Here is an 18,792-nt window from a genome sequence, read left to right as displayed (position 1 = left end):
AGACTGAGGGAGCTGGAGGCCGAGCCCATCAAAGCAGACCATCGACCTCGGAGGATGGAGGCATAACGCACACTACAGGGAAGATGCAGAGAGAGGAGTATTTCAGCTTTCAGGAAAGGAATTAGAGAGATGAAATTAACCTGTAACATGATTCAATTGACCTGATCTCAGGAAATATCATAAAAGGATTATTAGGACAATGAGTTTTGCATATTTGGTGGAGGAAATAGCAGCTATTTGTATATTAGCAGGGCTTTGCCAAAAGCAAGTCATACCAGATTAATTTCCTTCCTGGGGTTATTTGTTGGTAGGTTTAAAGGAAGGTTGAGAAGGTATGGAAACCGATGCCAATCACTGGTGCTATCCTTTGGGTGAGAGGCAGGCTAGGTGGTAGTAGATGAAGTGTGCAGGCTGTGTCCTGATTGATCCACATCTGTCCATTCTGGCCAATTTTTAAAAATCGTTTAGACAATAATATTGACATACAGATTCCTTTGATGGATGACATGATTCATATGTCAGAATGACAGAAATGCGATCCAAAAAAGATATTGGCATTTTGAAAGAATACACCAAATCTAATTGGATAAGACTCTAGTGCGAAGACTATAACCCAAACCCCATACTCTGAGCGTGGGGTTTGGGTTCTAGCCATATGTGAAAAATAGTGGAGGATTTGGATAAGTGCAGCTTTGGAATGAGTCAGCAGTGTGCTATAGTTGTCAAAGGAGCTAATGTGATTTTAGGAGCATTAATTGAAGTTTAATATTCAGATGAAGGGAAGTGGTCACACTTGACTGCCCAGATCACAAATCTGGTGAATTGTTTTTTAGCACTAGACAACCAGAAATAGAAGATGGACCCCCCTCTACAGAGCTTCTATTGAGGCCACTCCTCCTCTCTAAAGCAGATCTTTTGGTTTAATCATTAAGGAATATCCCTAAGGTTCAGTGTATTAGTGAAGACGAACTTCTCATGTCCTATGCTAACCCTGGGAGGAGAATATAAAGTATGCACCAACCTTACTTTTGTCAGCCCCCAGCGAAGCCTATTCTAACAAATAAGGTCAATATATGTTGTGAGATGTGGGACAGTGAATCTCTTCTTGTTTATTTTGCAAGGTGATGAGACCAAATATATTTTCCTAAATGCACATCCTGAAGTGTTACAGCTCTGTGGGTTTTTTTTTTTTTTTTGAGATTTACTTATTTATTCATGAGAGACACAGGCAGAGGGAGAAGGAGGCTCCCTGCAAGGAGCCTGATGTGGGACTTGATCCTGGACCCCAGGATCATGCCCTGAGCTGAAGGCAGATGGTGCTCAACCACTGAGGCACCCAGACATCCCAAGCTCTGTGTTTTTAAAGCTACATATCTTTTAAAATTAGCAAAAGGCTATATACATTATATGCCCCTGCCTAGAGTAAGAAAGTACCTCTTTATTGGGATGGTCATGTGATTCCAGCATCAATAAAGAACCTGTCCATCTACTCACATACCAGTTGAGATTTTTTCCAAGAGAGATTGTCTCTCTACTCTCCAGGCCAGCCCTATTTTAAGTGTCCACCTCTTCTTGTTTTTCCACAAGCCAATGGAAGTGGCCCCGTAGTGATCTCTTCATCCTCTGGGTGCACTCCCTGATGAACTTCACACAGGGCATTTCGGGCATGGCCCAGAGAGATTCCTGTTCAGCAGGAGCAGCTGGCCTCTCGATGTCACTTTGAAAACATCTAGTCTCGGTGGGGCTGGGGATCCAGGCATGGCCCTGATAGCAGCAGCGATCCACAGCTGAAGGGGTTCTCTCTGAGGCTACCACAGTTCAAGCATGGAGCTGGAGCTAAATCATGTCTCTAATGGGAAGGCCCATCAGTTCAAGAACAACATTTCTCTCTTGTTGCCTCTCTCCCTACAATATTATTCTTCCCTTGGTGAATCCAGGGAGTGTGGCAAAGGGAAGGGTTGGGGTCTAGACCTGTTGCACAGTGGAGAGGACACCCACACCCAAACGTTCATTCATTCAAACCAACATTTATTGAGCAGCCAAGCCCTGAGGATACAAAGGTAAATAAAATATAATCCCTGTTCTCAGTGAGCTCATAGTCCGGTAAGGGAGATGGACATGGGTACATGCATTGTATTGAATTATTTGTCATAAGGTTTTATAATAAAAAAGGAGTGCTGGGGAGATGTTATTCTCTAAGTTGTGGGGGGCAGGGGAAACGGTGGTCAGAGAAGAGGGGAATGAACAGGAAGGTGGTGGGGACTCAAGGCCTCTTGGTTCAGGGAATTCCAGGCAGTTTGGATTTACTGGACCGTTAGGAGCAAGAAGAGGAACTAAGGCTGGTGAGCTGGGCAAGGCTTAGTACTATGGATATCATCTAATAAAATATAAAATGAGAACGCTAGACTGTCTCATATATTAATTTTACCTAAAAGAACATGATCTGGTAAGGAACATTGTCCAGTGGACATAGACTCCTACTAGATTTAAAGCCTATTGCCAGCTCTTCCTTCCTGCAATCCTTCCATCCTCTTTTCTTCCCAACCAAGATCCTGAGATGTTGATGGCACTTTGTGATGGAGAATGGAGGGTGAAGGCTCTAGATTCCAAGGCCATATCCACATGGGAGTGGGCTGCAGCCACCAAGTTGCCAATGGAGGGTGAACTCTGTCCCTGATTGTGTGACATGCTCTGGTCATGAGTTGATTAAGCATGGTAGACCAGTAGACCCCGGAGGTACAGTGATTGTTCCTCCTTGGCCCTACTACTTCAGATAAACAGGAACTCAAACTACAGATCCCACATAGCTCTTTGTCTTGCATTTCAGTTAGGTATTGTAGGAATGAGTTCCTTTGTGATGAATGAACACCCATAAAGCAAGAACTCCAACCTAGACATACAAGCCTTATATTCCCTCAGTAGGTTTTAGATTGAAGATTTTTGCACAGTGCTTCATATCCAGGAACTTTGCTCTACTTCCTTATAAGGTCTGTATGGATTCTTTGTGTTCTAATGGAGGCAGTGAACATTTGTGAATCATGACAGTTTTGTTCTCCTTTTTCTGATTCTTATACCTTTTATTTCTTATTTAATTTTATGGGCTAGGACCTCAGGACAGTGGTGCACAGAAGCAAGAAGGGACATCCCTGTTTCTGATTGATGGCTTAATTTTAGTAATGATTCTAATAATTTGCCATTAAAAATAATGCTTACTGGGAGGTGGGCAGGGGGTTGGGGTGACTGGGTGATGGGCACTGAGGGGGGCACTTGACGGGATGAGCACTGGGTGATATGCTATATGTTGGCAAACTGAATTCCAATAAAAAAATAATAATGCTTACTGAGGCTTTTCATAGATACCCTTTTCAAGTTACAGAAGTTCTTCTGTATTTCATTTGTGAAGAGTTAGCTTTTTCCCTCCCAAGATCCTAGAAGGATGATTTTTGTTAAATGCTTTTTTCTCTCATTAATTAGATGCTTCAAATGATTTTTCTCCTTTAACCTGTTAATGTGGTAAATTGTATCAGTAGGTTTTCACTGTTCGATTGCCCCTGTATTTCTGGAGTCAACCTAGTTTGACTATGATGTATATTTCTACATTGTTAGAATTGGTTTATTAATATTTAAAATTTTTTTTTAAATTTTTATTTATTTACTTATGATAGTCACAGAGAGAGAGAGAGGCAGAGACACAGGCAGAGGGAGAAGCAGGGTCCATGCACCAGGAGCCTGATATGGGATTCGATCCCGGGTCTCCAGGATCCCGCCCTGGGCCAAAAGCAGGCGCCAAACCGCTGCGCCACCCAGGGATCCCGGTTTATTAATATTTTATTGAGGTTTTTAAAAAAATATCTATTCGGGCAGCCCGGGTGGCTCAGCGGTTTAGTGCCGCCTTCAGCCCAGGGTGTGATCCTGGAGACCCGGGATCGGGTTCCACGTTGGGCTCCCTGCATGGAGCCTGCCTCTCCCTCTCCCTCTGCCTGTGTCTCCGCCTCTCTCTTTCTGTGTCTCTCATGAATAAATAAATAAAATCTTTAAAAAATATATATCTATTCATGTGTGAGATTATCCTATACCTTCCTTTTAGTGATACTTTCCTTTTGTTGACCTGGTCTGCTTTTGGGATCAAAGTTAAAATATCCTCTTTTTCCAGTCTCTTGAAGCTTTTATGTCATTTTCAAGTAATAATAATTCTAAAGTTTGGCAGAACTTGCTAGATAGTAAAACCATCAGGATCTGTGCAAGATCTTGAACTACTGGTTCAGTTTTTTAAATGGTTATAGGGCTATTCAAATTTGTTTCTTCTTGAGTCTGTTTTAGTATTTTTCTAGGAATTTGTTCATTTATGCTAAATTTTAAAATTCATTGGCATAGAGATGTTCATAGGATTCCCTTACTATGCTCTATTGTGTCCATGGCTCTACTCATTTGTCATTTCCTATATTGTTTTGTGCCTTCTTTCTTTTACCCTGGATGATACCTGTCAGAGGGTCGTTTTATCAGGCTTTCCAAAGAACAAGGGTTTATTTGTTGCTCCCCTGTTCTATCATTGTTTTATATTTAATTTCTCTGCCTCATCTCTGTTGTTCTAGTTGTGTTTATTCTTTTAACTTAAACTGGATACTTAGTCTTTTTTTCCCTAAAAATAGGCATTATGGTTATACATTTCCTTCAAAATACCACTTTTAATGTATCCTATATGTGCTGTATTCAACCTCTGAAAATCTGTTTTGTGAGTTTAATCTAGTTAACAGTTATTGAGTTTAGTGATATACAGTATTTGGGCTTATAGCTGTCTCTTATGTATGTCTGTACTAGCTGTACATTTTTTTTAAACCTGTGGATTTTAAAAATTGCCTTATTTTGTATTATCTCTTTAAAAATACTCTACTCTTTGGGACGCCTGGGTGGCTCAGGGTGTGATCCCAGATTCCTGGGTTCGAGTCCCACATTGGGCTCCTTGCATGGAGCCTGCTTCTCCCTCTGCCTGTGTCTCTGCCTCTCTCTCTCTCTCTCTGTGTGTCTCTCATGAATAAATAAATAAAATCTTAAAAAAGAAATTACTCTTCATTTACTGTTACTTTTAAAACACAATTACTTTGTAAAACCTAAAAAGAACACCTTTACTTCTTCCTGAACAATATAGGACCTTAAAATGTGGCCTTTCACTTGGCTTATATGCCATCGTTGCCCTATGTTTTAGTTTGTCTTTTTTCTTTTTCTTTTTTAAGTTTTATATATTTATTTTGGAGAGAAAGTGAGCATGCAGGGGAGAGGGGCAGAGGGAGGGGAAGAGAATCTCAAGCGGACTTCCTGCTGATCGCAGAGCCTGACAGAGGGTAGGGCTCCATCTCACCACTCTGAGATCATGACCTGAGCTGAAATCAAGAGGCGGTGAACTGACTGAGTCACCCAGGCACCCCATTAGTCTTTTTTTTTTTATTGTGGTAAAATACACATAATATAAAATTTACCATCTTAGCCATTTTTAAGTGTACAATTAGTGATGAGTTGATGAAATATTAAGTACAGTCACAGTGTTTTGCAGCCAGTCTCCTCAACTCTTTTTATCTTGCAAAACAGAAACTCTGTACCCATGAAACAACTTCCTATCCTTTCCCCGCCAGCCCCTGGCAACCACTATTCTTTCTGTCTCTGGGAATTTGACTACTCTAGGTACCTCATGTAAATAAAATTGTACAGGGGCACCTGGGTGGCTTAGTTAAGTGTCCAACTCTTGATTTCAGGTCAGGTCTGGATCTCAGGGTCATGAGATGGAGCCCTGCATCTGGCTCCACACTCATTGTGGAGTCTGCTTCTCCCTCTCCTTCTCCCTCTGCTCCTCCCCCTACTCACATGCTCTCACTCTCTCTTTCAAATAAGTAAAATATTTTTAAAAAACCCTTTTTATTTATTTATTTATTTATTTATTTTAATTTTTTATTTATTTATGATAGTCACAGAGAGAGAGAGAGAGAGAGAAAGAGAGGCAGAGACATAGGCAGAGGGAGAAGCAGGCTCCATGCACTGGGAGCCCAACGTGGGATTCGATCCCGGGTCTCCAGGATCACGCCCTAGGCCAAAGGCAGGCGCCAAACCGCTGCGCCACCCAGGGATCCCAAAAAACCCTTTTTAAAAAAGATTTTATTTATTTATTCATGAGAGACAGAGAGAGAGAGGGAGAGGCAGAGAGAGAAGTAGGCTCCATGCAGGGAGCCTGACGTGGGATTCAATCCCGGGTCCCTAGGATCATGCCCCAGGCCACCCGGGCTGCCCTCAAAAAATTTTTTTTTAAAAATCAATAAAACTGTATGCTTTTTGTCCTTTTGTAACCAGTTTACTTCACTTAGCATAAAGTCCTCAAGGTTTATCCCTGTCCTAGCCTATGTCAGAATTTCCTCCCTTTTTAAGCCGAGTAATAGTCCATTGTATGTGTGTACCACATTTTGTTCATCTCTTCTTTCATCAGTGCACACTTAGGTTGCTTCCACATTTTAGCTTCTGTGAAGAATGCTGCTAAGAACACGTGTGCACAAATATCTTCTTGAAATCCTGCTTTCAGTTCTTTTGGGCATATACTCAGAAGTGGAATTGCTAGATCATATGGTAGTTCTGTTTTGCATTTTGTGAGGAACCTCCACACTATTTTTTCTAGCAGCTGTACCACTTACATTCCCACCAACCACACATAAGGGCTCTGATTTCTCCACATCTTTGCCAGCACTTGCTATTTTTTTTTTTTTTTTAACTCCTCAAATGACACATTCGTCTTGTTTGATACCATCCCTGCTGGTTTGGAGTCACCTTCAATACATTTGAGAATATATTTGTAATATATTTGATGTTTACCAGTTACTTCCTGGCCGATGAAGACCCACTGCCAGCCTAATTGTCATTGCTCTGAGGATAACTTTTTCTTTGCTCTTTGGCTGCTTTTTACCATATTCTCTCTGGTTTTGATGGTCTGTAGTTTCATTGCAGTGTGTCTGTGTGAGAGTTTATTTTTGTTGATACAGTGTAGGATGAGTTGGGATGCCTGAAATCTGAGATTGGGTATCTTTATTTTGAAGATTTCTCATCATTATTTCTTTGACTATTGCTTATTTTCTCTCTCGGTTCTCTTCTAGAGTTCTGGTTAAATGTAATTAGGCCTTCTCATTCTACCTTCCACGTTGCTTTTATATTTTCCATCACCTTTTTTCTCTGTGCTGTGATTGTATAGTGTCTTTGTATATTTGTTTATAGTTTCTTTATAGATTTGTCATATTTAGGTCATGTTTAATCTGTCATGTAGCAGATTATATATTTTAATCAGTTTTTTGTTTTTATAACTGCCTGTTTACTCTGAGATCACCTTTTTTATTCCTTTTTTTTAATCATACATTGTTATTTTATAGCCTATATCTGATATTCCGATATCTGAAGTCTTGAAGGATCTCAGTCTATTGTTATTTTTGCTGGCTTCAGTGATTAGGGCCTGCTTCCTGTGTATATGGTTATTTCTGAAAGGAAATTTATGTTTAACCACAGTTGTGGGTATCCTGAGTGGCATTCTATTGATAAAGTACCTCCCCCTTACCCCACCCAAAAGTATTTACACTGTTTCCTTAGTAATGGCACCACCAACCCAAACACTTTAATTTCTTAGTTTTGGATTCTCTGTCAAAGAAGGTAGTATAAATTTGAATCCCAACCAACATGAAGACTGATTTGTGGTTCCAAATTCTCAAGGGAGACCATTATTACTGCCATTATTTTTTTCCATCAGAATTTGTGGTGGAGACAGTGGGTTTCCTTCTTGGTTCCCCTTGCTGGAGAGCATGCTACCTTCTTAATTTTCATGTATGTATTTATTTTTGCAGATTCTTTTTGTAGGGATGGTATAGTCCTGTTCTGATGGTTCAGACGTTATATGTGGCTCTGTGATTACCTGCTCACTTCTATGGACCCAAGGCTTATCCTCCCTGCTCTGCTTCATCTTCTTTTTTTTTTTTTTTTTAAGATTTTATTTATTTATTCATGAGAGAGAGAGAGAGGCAGAGGGAGAAGCAAGCTCCATGCAGGGAGCCCTTTGTGGGACTCGATTTCAGGTCTCCAGGATCACACCCCGGGCTGAAGGTGGTGCCAAACCGCTAAGCCACTTGGGCTGCCTCCTGCTTTGCTTCTTACCCTCTTGTTCATGTTTTGTGTTCTTGATTTGTTTTGTTCTTATTTTGTATATGTCTGTGTTTCTTGAGGATTTATCTTTCTTGTGACTTCAATACATTTGAGAGTGTATTTGTAATTTAATTTATCATTTAGTTTTCAGAGTATCTGGTCTACCATATTAAGCAAACAAAAGTCCCATGGTAGAAATTTCTAATTTTCTGAGGCCTTATTTGGACTATATACAAAAGTGTTTTTTTAAGGTTTAAATTTTCATTTGTCCATTCTTGCCCTTGTTTATTTATTAATTGGCTGTTAATGTGACAAATATAGTTTGAAGGGCTTAGTATATATTGATGAGCAAGACAGAAGTAGCCCCTACCCTTATGGAGCTAATAGTTCCATGGCAAAGACATAAACAAGCACTGGTTGCTCTCTGGAGTGGGGCTGACGGAGAAGACCAAAGGATTATGTAAAACAGGCATTCTTGGCTAGTATCTACACAGCTGTCTTGTTTTATTGTTCTGCATTTACTTCCGAGGTAACTATTTTTGTTGGTGTGAAGGGATCCCTTAACTATTTGTTACATTTCATCATACTTTATGGGAAAGATTTACATGTTCATAATTTGAAAAATGTGAAAGACCCTTCTGAAAGTAACTTACTTACTAGTTGAAAAGGAAGGGAGGCTATCTGAAACATTCAGGAGCTGAATGGCAGCAATCATGTGTGCACTGCTAACCATGGAAAAGGGTGGCAATGGGGCAGAGTCTTACAATTCAGATTCCAATAGTCTTAAAAGTTTGCATAGTTTAGTGCTTGAAGCAAATGTTTTTACTAGTTCATTCTTAATGAGTATATTGAGATGTGCTAGGCACCATCTACTTAATTCCCTTAGAAAGAATTCAGCAAGTGCCCTTATCTCTCTCTTCCTTTTCACCCACTGAATCTAGTCCTTTATCACCATTTGTCTATTCTCACTTTAAAAAGTCTATTTAATCTGCACACCATCCCCGCTCCCTCTGTCATGCGGACCTCTCCAGCATCCTTTCCTTTGGTCTTCCCGACTCCGTCTTGCCCCCCTACGAATCTGTTTTCCACACTAGTGCAGGGGAATTTTTCTAAAACACAAATCTCCAGTTATTCTGAGGCTTAAGATTTTTCAACAAATCTCATTGCTTTCATAAGTCTAGACATGTTTATATGGCATCCAAGCTGCTTATGCTCTGTCTCTGCCTCTTCTTCATCCTGATCTTCTAAACTGCCACCGCTCCTGAGCCCTCTCCAACCCTGCACCTCCATAACTTGTTCCTTATTCATTAATTCAACAAGTGGTTACTGGGGAGCTGCTGTGTGCAGAGCACAGGGGATACCAAGGTGAATAAAGCAGAGAAAGCCGCAGTCTTGCAGGATTATATTATAGGATAAAAGACCATGAGCAATTTCATATAATAGCAGATGATATGGAAAAAAATAAAGTCAGATAAGGCAATAGAGGTAATGGTGGTGCTTATTTAGATAGGTATTTAAGGCAAGCTCTGAGGAGGTGGTGTTGGAGCAGAGACCTGAATGATGTGAGGCGGTGAGCCTCAGAACTGCAGGGAGAACATTCTAGGCAAAGGAACGTTCTTGGCAATGCCAAGCCACAGAGGCAGCGACCAGCTTGGCATGTTTGAACATCAGAAAGAAAAGTCAGTATGTCTTGATGGAATGAATAGAATAGCCAATGAGTGTATAGTAGGCTTTTGCTGAGTAACAAATGGTCACGAACTTGGTGCCTTAATGTCCACATTACGCCCCACAGAGCTCAGCTGGGTTCTTGGTTACAGGTCTTAAACTGAAGATGTCAGCAGCTGTGTTCTCACCTGAGGCTCAGAGGAAGAATCTGCTTCCATAGTCATTCGGGTTGTTGGCAGAACCCAGTTCCTTGTGGTTGAGGGCCTGACATCTCCCCCCTGGCTGTCTGCTGGGGGGCAGTTCCCGTGTAGAGGCCGCCCAGAGTTCCATGCCACGGGCCTTGTCACAGGCCATGTGGTCCCGTCACGCTGTCCAGGCCCCCTCGTATTGCGCATCAGGTCCACTTGGATGGTTGCCAGATCTTAATGTCAGCTGACCTGAGGCTTCCATCTACAAAACCCCTTCACAGCAATGCTGGGAATCCAGAGGATGAAGCTCTTGTTGGGAGACATCCTCAGAATTCCTCCTACCACAGGGAGGTTGGAGAGCTGCCAGGGACCATGCCAACCAGGGCCCCTGCTGAGGTCTCCAGGGTTTTGTTCTGATCAGATGAGAGTTATTAGAGGATTTTAATTTGGGTAAGCATCATGCTGGCTGCTGTGGAGATGGTGGAGCTGGGAAGGTATTGCAGGCATCCTGGCAAGAGATGTTGGTGGCCTGGGTTAGAGCGGAGTTACTCCTGAGTGCTCTGGTTTCCCAAGTGCGCCACATCGTCCCGTGTCCCCATGTGTTGGCACACACTTCTCCCATTGCCTGGGTATTTCTCATTACCACCTACCTCACAGCTGCTTCACCAGTTGAGTTCCTACCCAGCCCTCAAACCTTAGCTTAGAGATTGCCTGAAAGGCCCCTCCATGGTGTTTCCTTCCCACTGATACCTACTTGAATTGTGCTGGGTCTGTTGACCTGTCTTCCCCACTTGCCTGCAGCTTCTCTGGGAGCAGAGCCTTTGTCTTCGCTTCTTCTGTTTCCATTGTCTGGCCTACAGCATACCATGTTGCAGATGCTTGAAAATGTTTCTGGGATGAATGCAAGAATTATGGAGATACTGGGAATGAAGTAGACTCGCCACTGTTCTTAGGTTGCTCACCTTGTAGAGGAGCGGCCCTATATAAGTACGGTAGAATGAACCGGAATCCAAATACCATGCCATGTGCACCAAGGAGGGGTATCCACTCTGCAGATTGCTAGTGTGCATGGGGCTCAAAGGGAACTTTATTCTACTTTAGTCTACTCAGTCTCTTCAGAACAGTTAGATCTAGTTTCTCACATCTCTATTACATGAAAGAATCCTCTTATTACAAATGATTCCTCTTTGTTCTATCCAAAAGGACATTTGTTTGGCAACACTGTTAGCCATTAATTTATTCTATACTATTTAAAGAAGTCAAAACATTCATTCATTTAAAACATTCTATAATTTAAGACAGACATAGGGTACTTCATTCCTCATCTGTCTTCCAAGCACTCAGGGAAGATCTGTTAGGGAAATTTTGCTTATATGTTCCAGATGGAGAACCTCTTAACTCAAAATAGCAAATGTGTAGATCAAGTGTCCTTTTAAGAGGGAGGAACTGTTAACCTGGTTACTGATGAGAAACAAACTAACATAACAAATGCATCATTTCTATGATTCCCAACTATACGTCCCTCAGTATGAACTTTATTTAGAAAGCAGGACACTGGAAACACTGACTTAACTGGCGTAAACACAGTGTTGTTATTTAAAACGTAATCAACCTAAGAACAAAATAACAGGAGGGTCTAGTTTCAGTCTGCTGCTTTCCTGTGGTCTGTGGACCGTGCACTGTAGGGCAGCATGCCTGACAGAGGGGCTGTGGGTGCTTGCCAGCCTCAGCAATTGTAAATGGAGATGCACAAAACATCATGGATTCACAAGGGTCAGGATTCATAATTTGCATCAGCAAAAAATATATATATATATAAAAACTTTTCATTTTGATTGCCAAGTTCTTCTGTTTGTTTTCTAGTGATCTCTGTTGGAGAATATAAATCTGTGGCTTAGGGAGTGTTTGCTGCACAGACTTGTATGAATAATTGGATATTCTATTTCAAATTAGAGGCTGGGGCTACGGGGCCAACTGCTGTGTTTTCCAGCTCATATCTTCTTTTGGTTAGCTGGGATGAGGTGGCTGGCTGAGAAAGGAGACACACACTTCTGCATTCAAACATAATTTTAATTTAGATCAAGGCAATAACTTTGAAAGCTTTTGGATTTGTAACACACTCACTTGGTTTTGTTATACTCTCCTGTATTCCTTGCCTATCTGAAAAGGATAAGAACATGAGGATCCTCTAGGGGACTCCTGGGAGCCCTGAATTAGAATTTTAGGACAGTTAGAGTCCCCTCTGCTATTGTAGCAGAATGTACAAGGCTTCCTTAGCAGAGTTCATCTGGGGGCAGTGTCAAAAGGGGACTTCAGTTTTTTGTTTTTTAAGATTTTATTTACTCATGACAGACACACAAAGAGGCAGAGACAGAGGCAGAGGGAGAAGCAGGCTCCAAGAAGGAACCCCGACGCAGGACTTGATCCTGGGTCTCCAGGATCTGGCCCTGGGCTGAAGGCGGCGCTAAACTGCTGAGCCACCCGGGCTGCCTGGGGACTTCAGTTTTATCCCTCACCAGAGACTCCCAGTTTCCTTCTCTTCTGCCCAGAGAAGTTGTGTGTAGAGAATCAAAGAGGAACATAGGGGTACCCGGATGGCTCAGTTGGTTGGGGTCAGCTCAGATCTTTATCTTAGGGTTGTGAGTTCAAGCCCTGTGTTGGGCTCTATGCTGGGTGTGGAGTCTACTTTTTTTAAAAAATAAAGAGGAACACAGGAGGTTCATCTAAGGTGGGAAGCATTTTGGAGAACACCCCAGGCTCTTTTATGCTGGGCTCTCTGGATGGGAGAGCACAGGCTGCCCTGCCTCTAGGAGATCCTGTCTCTGAGTGGGAACTGTGCTCATCAGCAGTGCTTCAGGAGCCACCCAGGCACAGCTCCTGGCCTGAGTCCATGTGGATTATCCCAGGTCTTCCCAAGAGAACTTGAAGGGTCTGTTCTGAGAGAGCTAGCTCAGAGAGTTTTCAGGTACATCTCTTGAGAAAGAAAGAAAGGAACATTTCAGCTTTCAAAGGTGAAAGGAAAAGGATTTTACAGCTAAATCTGGTGAGAAGAGTAGATCCTGGACAAAATTCTAAAAAGAATTTACTAAAAGAATGACATTTGGGCACCTAAAAAAAGGGGAATTAAAATGACAAACCATGACTATATGGTCTTGGTATTTGGCAAATATTTTCCCCAAAATGAATGAATGAATCTCAAGGAAAATATTTGACAGTGTTAGCTGCCAGTGAAAAAATTCAAGCTTGCTTTTTTTTTTTTTTTTTTTTAAAGATTTTATTTATCTATTCATGAGAGGCACAGAGAGAGAGAGGCAAAGGCATAGGCAGAGGGAGAAGCAGGCTCCCCAGGGGGACCCTGATAATGGGACTCGATCCCAGGAACTGAGCTGAATGCAGATGCTCAACCACTGAACCACCCAGATGTCCCAAAATTCAACCTTTCAACTGAAAATTAAAGTTTGGAAAACTGGTATCTTCCATGAGCTTGACACTTTCCAGTGCTTAACAACTTCTGATGAGATTAGTGATGATACTGACAAATGTGATTTTTTTTAATATTATAATGAAATGTGTCAAAATTTAGAATATCTATATAACTTGGTGAATCAGTATTTTCTAGGATAGGGGATACAGAATCATGCATGGACAATCAAAGTGCAAGATAGATGCAGAAGAATAACAGGTGTGGTCCAAGATGACACATTTCAACTAATCTTTAAGAAACTACCACTTGTTCAGTGTTGGTATGGTATCAAAGAAGAATAGCCATAATTACCTGAAAGTCTAATGCAATACCCCTCCCTTTTCCAATTATATATCTATGTGAGCATGGACATTTTTTGAAACCAAGACATATCAAAACATACTGAATGGAGAAGCAGATATGAGAATTCAGCTGTCCTTCGACTAAGCCAGACATGAAAAAGATTTGCAAAAATATGAGACAGTGTCACTCTTCTCACTAAATTTTTGCTATGAAAAAATATCTACTTATAATAATATTATTATCTTATATGTGATGGGTTTGTTTTTAAGATATCAATAAATGTTTTAAAAATTTGTTTAATTTCTAACATCAGTAATCAGTAGATATAACCCACATGAACAAAAGCTCTTTGGAGTCCTCAGTAATTTAGAACATAAAGAGATCCTTGGACCAAAAACACTTGGGAACCTTTGATTTCAGCCCCCCATACTCATACTGTTTATCCATGCATTAAGCCATGTATGTATGAGTGTATATAATGCACATTTTTACATGTACATAAAAAAGAAATTTGAAGATGAGAACAGCATTTCAATGGTTCTAACATCTTTCTGTCCTCACAGGACCAGACCTCTGGGCCAGATGTTCAGCCTAAGACTAGATGGCTATAAGCCTGAAATATTAATTCACTAGAAAACCAGGGGTTTGGTGCACCTGGCTGGCTCAGTGGTTGAGCATCTGCCTTTGGCTCAGATCGTGATCCTGGAGTCCTGGGATCGAATACACATCAGGTTCCCCACAGGGAACCTGCTTCTCCCTCTGCCTATATCTCTGCCTCTCTGTGTCTCTGATGAGTGAATAAATAAAATCTTTTAAGTAAACAATAAAAAAAAGAAAACCAGGAATTCAAGAACTTAAAAGGGAGCACAGCCAAAGTGCTGCTGACAGAGTTTTTGGTCACTAGCCGGGTGATTCCACAGATGCAAAGCCTGATGACATCAACATGGTGTCCAGGTGGCAGGAGAAGTGGTGCCCGGGCACAGCACACAGGCTCCAGGGCTTTGGGAAAAGATGCCTGATAAACGAACTTGAAGACAAAGAGTTTTAAGGCTTTGAAAGACTGGTTTATAGCCCTCACCAGGGATGGTGAGTTTATGCTGTTCTCTGATCCTTTGGCACTAGAGGGACTCCTCTGAGAACTGCTCCACTGACATGGTGGGGAGCATCTTGGACACCAGCCTGCCTCTGCACAGGTGCCCCATGTGCTGCCCTGAATGGACAGTCATACCAAGCCAAGCATGGTTTCCACAAGATCCTGTGGGGTTGGGACTCCTTGTGCTCTAGCAGTGACCAGAATTCTCTCTCAACCCAGGGAGAAGTGCTGCCATCTTGCAGGGTCTCTCCATCACCACGGAAGTGTCAAAGCCCACGAGTTTGGGGGTTGAGCCCAGCCTTGCAGAGGAAGCTGCTTGTTGGTGGGACTTCTGAGGCACCCGTTCTTTCTATAGATAAACTAGGACCCTCTCCGTGGAGAAGACTCCTCTTACGGGCTTCAGAGCTATTCTGTCCTCAGAATGATGCCATCTCTGCAGGGATGTATTGAGTTTTTGAAGTTCAGGTCTCTGAAGGCAGCTGTCCTTTCACATCCTCTGTTGGGGGGCAGCTCGCTGTAACTCTGCAAATACTGAAAATGGCCACTCTCATGTCTCCCACTCCTCTCCTTTGCCCTGGTTGTTTCCCTTCCTTTCAGTAAGAAATCAGCCTCCCCAGTACCACCTGCTGCCGTTTACCTTTAACTGTCTGGTTAATCCCAATGTCATATTATGACAGACACCAGCAGACATTACATGGAAAGAGAACAGTATGGGGTGCCAAAGAAAGTGAGGGTCAATTCTCTGCTAGACACCAGGGGTGGGTGGGTAGGTAATCAAGGCAGCGATTTAAAAAAAAGAGAGAGAGAAGGGGAAGGGGTATCTGGGTGGCTCAGTCGGTTAAGCATTTGCCTTTGGCTTGGGTCGTGATCCCAGAGTCCTGAGATGGAGCCCTACATCTGGCACCCCGCTCAGCAGAGAGCCCGCTTCTCCCTCCCCCTCTGATGCTTCCCGTGCTTGTGTGTGCTCTCTCTCTCTCTGTCTCTCTCTGTCAAATAAATAAAATCTTAAAATAAAAAGGAAGATGTGGCCTAGAAGCGGAGCTGGGTATACAGACTCCATCTCCTGCCCCCAGGGCTGGGTGACTTTGGGCAGCCCCTGGGCCCACCAGAGCCTCCATTTTCTTTTGTCAGAGAGGGTGTGACGCTGCTGGGTGGTCCAGAGTACCCCTCATTTGGGCATCCAGTCCTTTACACTCACCTCTATCTTCCTTGCTGGTCTGTGCTTCAGAATTTTAGTCTAATTTTTATGCTCAAGTGAATCTAGAATTACCACATGAAATAGTCTAATGTTTAGAGCCTAAATATGATAAGAAAGCATGTGGAGCTTCTAGGCGGATTATGGTGGTGTCCGACCCCCTTCCCCTACCCCCAACACACACCATGAAAGGAAACTGTGTCTGTTCTGACTTCCTTATCTGTCTGCGGTGAGTACTGTCTGGGAGGTGGGCCCATCTTAATAATTTGAATGAACACAGTGAAATCATGTTGGATACGTTTCACTCAGTGCAAGAACGCATTCTTCCCAGTTGTTCTCATACTTATGTTTTCTCTTTCCAGGGATCAGCATCTTCTGGACCCAACTCTGGAATATGTGAAGGTAGGAAACAATATTTAACGTGGAATCAGGACCCTGTGTAATACATTTCCCATTTTTAACACAGCTTTGCCAAATAGTGCTGCAGTCTGGCCTGTGTAGGAAGCTGCTCAGATGGAAACAACCTGGGGTTTATTTGACTCTCTTAGGCCTTCAGTAACTTTTGCAGGGGTCTTATGGCATCCTATTCGAGGTCTATAGTCCTTTTCCACCTATCTAAAACCCTTGGGGCTAGATGGGTTTTAAAATTCAGGAATTTTTTTAGAAAGGTAATATCATGCACGTATGTAACATCCTCAGCAGGATCTAGCTAGGGTCAGCACTCCAGACTCAAACTCATTATTTCAGCAGTGAGATGTAAGAATATTCACAGAAAGTGGGATAAATAGACTACAAATGATTTTATGTAGCTCAGCTCACGCTTTACCACCAAATGACGTCAGGTTTGTTTTGCTGCCAAATGACTGAAAATTTTTTAGTTTTTAGAGTGTTTTGGATTTTGGGAGATGGTAGATAATGAATTATGAACCTGTGTTTATCTTCAGTGGAGGACTGTAGGCTCCCTGAGGTTTTCAGAGTTGGCCCTTCGTTCCCAACAGCCACTATCCTGCGTAGGAACATGAGCCATGGCCACACACTGCTTTCCAGTGGGACTGACGTTCACGGCTTCTAAATAGTCAACAATCCAAAACAGTGATTTCCTTCTGAGCAGAAAGAAAAGACGCTTTTCACACACACACACACACACACACACAGACACACACACACACACCATTTTTTTGGGGGGGGGTGTATGCTTTATTTTATTTTTGAGAACGGCAATCTGGTACCTACTACAGAAAAGAGAACTCTGATTTGTCACCCTGAGTTTCTTGGATTTATGACAACATATATCCTTAATTTTTAGGAGAAATCATGGGATGTGTTCTAAGGTACTTGCCTCCTAGGAGCCACATTCCATCCTCATTATTTGGAGGGCAGTATTACAGTTTCAGAGTTTTTAGGCCTGTTGCTTTTTCATGTACCTGTTAGCATTCCTTCTCTCTTTTGGCCAGAGGATGGATGGTAGGGGAGAGACCTGTAGTAGAATCGCTTAATCACTTGAAATAGTCATAACAAAGCTTGTTGGAATGGAGGTGGGTATTATTTTTTCCTCTCATACCCAGTCTATGTCTGAACTGTAGTATTACTGCAGCAAATATATGGTCCTAAGCCAGCCGGCGGCTGCCATGTCAGAATCATGAGAGAGCTTTATAAATGATGTCTGTGTGCCTCCTGGATGCATCCACCTATGTTTTTATGCAGGTTGTATGCTGCAAAGCATTAGGGAGGTGCTATTCCCAGAGACTTTGATTTGATTAGAGCACGACATAAAAAATGTGCCCTAGAATTAGGCAGTGTGTAAATCATAGCAGTTCTTTAGAGGCCACTCATGTCATGTTCCCGAAATTGGCTGTGTCCTGCTGCAGGCTGACTCAGGCTGTACTTAGCAAGCACAGATCCTTCCCTTACCCAACTAACCTGGTTTTTCTTTCACAGTGTTTGAGCCCTTAAGATAATCTGGTGATGAATTCAAAAGCAAAACAGAGATTCTGGAATGATCTGTTTTAGTATTCTTTAAGCCATTGTGTCACATTAATGAATGTCAGTCATTCTGAGTTGAGTTGTGTTGAGTAAGAGGAAATATTGGGGTTCTCGGTGGTGGCTGTCTTGCTAGGCAGTCCTGGTTTTCCCCAGCAGTGAGATGTGATGGGACTGCTCTTGGTGGCTTGAGGGTACTTCTTCCCAGGACCTGTTGAGGTGTTCTGAGGGTCACTCTGTTCCCAGCCTCGTCTGAATCTAGTTGGGGCTTTATAAATGAAGTTTCTGTATTCCTCCTGTATGCATCACACACACACACACACACACACACACACACACACACACACACATATACATACATACATATATTCTTTCCCACTCCCCACTTTGCCCTTGGTTTGGAGGGATAGTTTGGGGATTTGTTGGGTAAATTCATTTGCTTCTATGGGCACTGAAGCTCTGAAAGCACATTGATGGAGGCCTTTGACTTCAAGGTCTAAATGGACTCATGTGTCATGCTTCTTGGGCCAGAGCAGGCTCATCCAAGCATTTCTCAGACTTGGCTGCCCTCTTGAGCCTGGCTGATGAGTCCATGTCATGAAGGCCTTGTAAATCGGTGCCAGCTCGTGATCTAGTGATTCGGAGGGTGAGGGAAAATAATCAAGGGAGGTGAGATACTTGTAAATAAACTGGGTTGCAGTTTGGCGCCCCCTGACTTTGAATGTTATTCCCTACAATCCCCTGGTGC

At 42.4% G+C, this 18,792-nt stretch overlaps 1 protein-coding gene across 3 annotated transcripts in view; it reads left to right on the top strand.

Annotated features, from left to right (window-relative positions):
• BCAR3 (BCAR3 adaptor protein, NSP family member) overlaps positions 1-18,792 on the top strand; it is a 156,163-nt gene that overhangs the window by 62,265 nt on the left and 75,106 nt on the right. For all 3 annotated transcript variants that reach the window (XM_072834564.1, XM_072834566.1, XM_072834565.1), the window contains exon 3: positions 16,427-16,466. In XM_072834564.1, coding sequence (XP_072690665.1) covers positions 16,427-16,466 — 40 coding nt within the window. The remainder of the gene's footprint in view (positions 1-16,426; positions 16,467-18,792) is intronic.

The sequence above is a fragment of the Canis lupus genome, chromosome 8, assembly GCF_048164855.1.
Source record: "Canis lupus baileyi chromosome 8, mCanLup2.hap1, whole genome shotgun sequence".
In the NCBI taxonomy this organism is placed as follows: Eukaryota; Metazoa; Chordata; class Mammalia; order Carnivora; family Canidae; genus Canis; species Canis lupus.
The sequence above is the reverse complement of the archived record's forward strand: the minus strand, read 5'-3'. Positions and strand labels throughout refer to the sequence as shown.